At 41.8% G+C, this 6,000-nt stretch overlaps 1 protein-coding gene across 4 annotated transcripts in view; it reads right to left on the bottom strand.

Moving 5' to 3' along the window:
* Positions 1 to 3,799: 3,799 nt before the first annotated feature.
* Positions 3,800 to 6,000, bottom strand: part of LOC146868100 (mucin-5B-like) — a 153,382-nt gene continuing 151,181 nt past the window's right edge. For all 4 annotated transcript variants that reach the window (XM_085608932.1, XM_085608931.1, XM_085608930.1 and 1 more), the window contains exon 13: positions 3,800 to 4,395. In XM_085608932.1, the coding sequence (XP_085465058.1) occupies positions 4,379 to 4,395 (17 nt within the window). In that variant the 3' untranslated portion in view covers positions 3,800 to 4,378. The remainder of the gene's footprint in view (positions 4,396 to 6,000) is intronic.

Raw genomic sequence — 6,000 nt, 5'->3', positions numbered from 1 at the left:
AGTTTCATTTTCGCAATGGATTTAGAGCAAAATACACATACATAATATCTAATCAACATTTGCCGCCTCGTTAGGACTTTGATAATGTGTCTTAAATGCTTCTAGGGTTTTTATTTATGTATCATATCAGTCTCATCTTGTTCTAAAGATGTTTTTACAAATGTATAACTATAATGCAATGTACACTTATGACGTCGTATGACCCTAAAACTTTGTTTTACTTAGCTACAGAGGTATAATTTCATTGATAAATTCTCGAGTATAATTTTTTTTGATCAAATTCAGTCAAATTGTTCCATTCACTTCCCTTTCCAAACCATTTCCTTCTTAAAATGGAAATTAAATTATTTAACTATTCTTTGGCTGTGAGCTTTGTGTTTATTGGCCCACAAGATGTATGTGAATCTCATCATCCTGCCCAGCACAGATGAGAAATGATGCACATGTGACAAACCACATTTGATGAACTGAGGGCGTGCCAATCAGATGCAGGAATATATGGCTTGGGGTTTCGAAAGTGTAGGTTTGTAGGTGTTACAGGGACATTATCGACCGGGCAACTGGGTAATCAGTGACACTTACAGACTGTATGCAGGTATATTGAGGTATTTCTAAAGCGCAAAACTAACTGGTGTGCAACGGAGTGATGTACAGGGGAAAGGCCCTGTGGGGGATACAAAGGAGGAGGAGAGAGAGGGAGAAGGTAAAGCTAGTGGAGGGTGAGAAGCCAGCCTTTTTAGGTAGTATTGAAGAGATGAGTTGTAAGTTTTTTCCTAAGATTGTAGGCAGCTTCTAATGTCGGAGAAGGGATGTTGTTCCAGATCCTGGGAAAGTAAGCTGAAAAGCCTTCTTTACTCCTTCCTGTAGTGTTTATTCTCTAATCTGGCAATATCGAAACTCATTTGACATTGAGCTCCAGATGTTGTAGGCAGACAGGGATCTTGGTATGGAGGTCTGGTAAGTGATGCAGCTGATATTGAATACAATCCAGGCAGGCAGGGAAAGCCACTGTAGATCCTGTATTGTGAGGGTGATGTGGTTGGATTTCTTCTGCAACTTGATGAGCCGAGCTATTGTGTGAAAGATGAGTTCAGGAGACTGGTAGTGATCTCTGGAACGCCATTAAGGGCATTGCCTCCATGTAAGTGGAAGATGACTAGAGCTTGAACTGTCATTCTGAAGTCTTTTCCTGGGAGAAAAAGGTTCACTTTCTCAGGAGAGTTAGTCAGAACAAGGCTGTTTTGGTCTTCTTGGCAATGTGTTCTGTGAATGCGATGTTTGAGTTGAGGGAGAATCTTAGGAATTTGCCCTGTTCTGTCATTTGTGGTGTGAAGCCTGTTAATTTTAAGTTGGAGTGCCATGACTGAATCCGAGAATGTTCTGCATTATTGGCAAAAGCGAGGAATTTGGTGTTTGTGAAGCTTAACATAAGACTTCAAGGTTTGGAAGCATTTGTGGCAGGCTTTGAGTCTCTATGTTGTAGGTTGAGATGATTTTAAGAAAGAGTTGGTTGTCAAAAACATACTAGTGGAGCTTGTTGCTCTCTGCAAGGATGGCTCCCAAGTGTTCGTATAAAGTTTGAATGTGATGGGTGACAGGATGTAGCCCTGTGGGACTCTGCAGGTGATGGGGACATTACGGGATCTGATCTGATCGAATTGCTGTTGATTGGTAAGGTTCGATGATGCTGAGGTCCATTGTAAGATTGTGCCTGGTGTGGATCAATGCAGGATGTTTTAAGATGTCAAAAGCTTGGAGAGGTTGAACAGGACCAGGATACAAAGGTTGTTTTTGTCATTGAGGAAGTGGACTTCGTTGACTACTTGGAATGTGACTGCTTCAATACTGCAGTGAGGTCTGAACCCCAACTGATAGCCTTGAAGAAGGGTTTTCTTGCTTATGTGCTCCTGTAGCTGGGTAGTGAATGCCTTTTTCAATGATATTTCCTACAGATGGGAGGTGAGCTACAAGGCAGAGGTTGGCAAGGTTGGATGGATCTAGTACAGAATTTTTCAGCAGGGGGATGATGTATCTATCTTTTAGGCTGTCTGGGAAGGTGCCCTAGGTTGGTGAGGTGTTGACAATGTGGAGAAAGGGTGTACGTGCTACTCCTCGCAGAGGCTTGGTGGAGAGAATCACACCATCTTTGTAGGATGTTTTGAGAGAGTTGAGAATGTTGGAGAGGTTTGTGTGGGAAATAGTTTTGAAAGATGACTAGTTGGATCTGCTGCAGCTGGGTGTAGGTGGTAGTGTGGCATATGGTGATGAAAGGGTCATGTTAGGCCCACTGTTGTGGATTTCCTCTGTGAAGAAAAGGTTGGTAGTGTTGCATCTGTGAGCTGATGGTCAGATAGTGGATTCTGGGATACGGCTGGCACTGCTTAACAGCTTTAAAGAGTGCTTTTCTTCTTTTGATTGCTCTTTTGATGGTCTTGCAGTTTGTGGCTTTAGTTGTGGTGATGATGGATCGACAATAGGAAAGGAATGCTTTCAGAAGGGTATATTGATCTTCTCCATTGTGTGGCATTTTGATCTTCTCCATTTCTTCTCCTGTCTTCATATGGCACGCTTGTTGTCAGTTAGTTCTTGGGTGTACTAGGCTGCTTATGGCTTAAATCAAGCATTCTAATCATCACCTTGCCGTTATTGCAGTTTATGCCCTTAGTGCAACAGGTATACTCAGACGTGGGTCCCCTGATCAATGTGCCATAGGACTGAAGCTATACCTCACTGATGAGGCTTAAGTAGGGCAAAATATTTCTGGGATTGCTTGTCGTCCCTTCTGAAGGAGGCCTTGATTGGATGTATGGGACAAACTGTTCCCATGAGCAGCAGAGTCGCTACAGATTTACATAAGGCAGGCCAGTGTCTTGAGTGGCATGGTGTACGAAAAATGAGCGATTACCAGTGGCTGAGATTATTTAAGTATTCCATCCATGACCTTCTTGTTGTTGCAGTTTAGGCTTAGAGGCACACGGTTTTAAAGGTGCACAGCATTCTATGTGATTCTTTCGAGAGGTGTTCTAGATGCTGAGAGGTGTGCTGGCATCCGTTGATGGCTGCAAGTGTCTGTGTAGGTTGATTACTTCTTCTTGGAGTTCTTCTAGATGAATGTTGTTGAAATGAAAGTTACATTTCTCTTTTTTCTGCTACCCTTCATGGGGGGGGGGGGAGTGGCATGTGTGATGGTGAATGTAACAGCAAGATGATTAGTCCAGGAGTATGAGGGTTTGGCAGTGGATGTTGAGGGATACAGAGAGGATGAGGCACATTGTTTTGCTTTTGGAGTGAGGCGGTTGGTGATGTGGTGTTTTATTTCTAGGTTATTGAGTAGAAAGACCCATGGTTTTAGGGCTGGAGTTGCTGGGTAGATTGATGTCTCCAGTAATGTGAGATACTTTATTGTGTTATATTATAGAGGTCTTTATACAGTGCTTTCAATGCCCCTTGCAAGGCATAAAACACATGTCAGATGCTCAGACTGCCTTATTTATATAGCAACCCATACCTCCAACATGTACCCAGCACGCACATATTTTATGTGCAATCTTCCCTAGGAGAGGCCATAGCTCTACAATTATAAAGGGCGGTCCTCACAGATCACTAAACATACTTGTTAAATTACATAGAATATGGTACTCTGGCCGCAGTTGACTACGTACATTCCCCTTCGGTTTAAACTCAATAAACTAGTGTTACATTTTCTTTTAAATATAAAGTCTCGTTTTTCAAAAACCTGAATTAAAAAAGATACAACCAATATGAAACTTCATAACGCAATATACTTAGCTCAATTAAATATAAGAATATACCTGTTTTATTACTGTCTTTAGCAACTGTGAAATAACAAAATAATGGCAAATTCACAAAGGAGTCTCTATCTGTCATTGAGAATCACATATTCTAACATCTCTTTGCTATAATGCTGGATATTTACTCTTTTATTGATGCTAATGACATTAGAATAAAACACAATTTGAAACACAGTTTAACCATAATTTGAACAAAGGGGTGCGTGCGGTGCTGTGTGTGTAGGTAAGTGTTTGTTTACAAGTGATTTCCTCTGTCGACATTGAATCATGTATGTGTGCTCTTGAATATATGTTTGAAAATGACTGTGGACGTGAGACAATCTATTGTTTATTGTATGTACGAGCATTAGGCTCATATGTGGGTGGTCCTTAATATATGTGATATCATTGTGGGTTATTTCACATCATTTATGTTCATTTCAGCATGTTTGTGGTGATGTTGATCTAAATAATTACGATCCTGTGTATTTTAAGCACTCCAGAGTGGGTGGCATAGTCTGTTCTCTTCTGAAATCAGGATTGCACTTCCCCCATCTCTTCTTTCTTGCTCACAGTGACCACAGTGCTCATGAACATGGTTTTCCTAATAAAAAAAGGAAAAAACACACAGTAAGTAGAAACACGAGGAAGTGGACTGATACCAAGTATAGAGTTTTCTTTAACCTTTAGAGAGAGGAAGTCTAAAAATTCCATGCACAGCAAGCTGACTTTTTTTCCTATAAATTCCTAATATTTATATTTTGCTAGTAAAAAGAATACTTTTTCCCACCGAGAACAAAATGGAAGGTAGTGCAGCTAGTATGATTAGGGAGAGTTCCCACTTGACCAGAGGATCCCTGTAGGGAGAAGATGTAGGAAACATGCACTGGCAAAGTCAATAGGTTTGTCTATTTGCTAAGTGAAATTCCTTCTTCCATGAATGGCAGGTTTGTGTATGTGTTTGAGTGGATTAACAAGTAAATATAAGAACGTGTAAGCGCTTGGAGGGATGAATGAGTGCATGAATGAATAGATGAGTTGGCATAGCTTCTTTCTCAATCATTCCCGTCAACATTGCATTTTGAAGATTTAGTCCTCGTGTCTCACTCACTTTAAGAGTCTTTCAAATGTTATTTGCTGCTATCAGACCTAAAGGGAGTCCCTTGGATTATCTGGAGTGAGAACCGTAGCCACAGACTCCAGCTGTCTGGGCTGGAGGACAACTCTGGGAGACAGTCAAGAACACCGAGTTTTGATATATGGCGATCTAAGTTATTTAATTTGTATAACCTTGAAATTAGTATGTATATGTTGAAAAAATTACGTAAGAGACGATTTGGCCTTACTATTTGGCGCCCGTTAAAAGATTATTTTGATGAGTAAATAATTATGATTAGTTTTGTTACAATGGTAGTTATGTATAATCATCTTTGGTTCTTATGCTTGTTTATAACTGTAATTGTACGGCTATTGTGGAACAATAAAAAATTATTTAAAAAACAAAAAACAAAAACAAACATGAGGACTAAATTTCAGGGGCTTTTTCAACTTGCCAAGTTGTGTCCAGGGATGACCCGCATTGTGATGCATAAGAGGGCAGGGGCGGCTTCTCCGTTATGGAGGAGGAACGTCACCCCCCCCCCCCTTTCTGAAAGCCAGCAGAGTCAAAGGACAAAAATAAAATGATAATGAAACATTTTTACTATCATTTTATTTTTAGCCCTGCAGGCTGCGAGTGAGGGGCATGGCCTCCCATCCTGACGCTGCAGCTGCAGCACCATGGAGCAGGGGGTAGTGGTAGCACTGCTAAGTGCTAATGACGGTTTGCCCGGCACTCTGCGGCCGGCCAAACCGTCATGCGCACTTAGCCTCTCTCCACCTAGCTGTGTTGTACAGCTGTGTGGAGAAACCAACACACGTTCACAGTCTGTGCCTAAGCGCCGAACCGAGGCGCTCTGACCAATCCCAGCGCTGCTCACATGCTGGGAATTGCATACGCAGCATGTGAGTAACCCTGGGATTGGGAGCCTGCGCAGTGTGCAGCAGGCTCCTGACAAGGACATGAAGATCGGGAGCAAGGCGGGGGCCGTCGGAGCAGGTAAGTTATATATTTTTTATTTATACTTGTTATGTTTTTGGGTGTTCCGCCTTCCCCTGTCCCACCACTTCATAGTACGAGTGGCCGCTACTGTAAGAGGGAGAGCCAGAT

The sequence above is a fragment of the Triturus cristatus genome, chromosome 1_2 (genome assembly GCF_964204655.1).
Source record: "Triturus cristatus chromosome 1_2, aTriCri1.1, whole genome shotgun sequence".
Lineage (NCBI taxonomy): Eukaryota > Metazoa > Chordata > Amphibia > Caudata > Salamandridae > Triturus > Triturus cristatus.
This window is presented reverse-complemented; position numbering and strand designations above follow the sequence as displayed.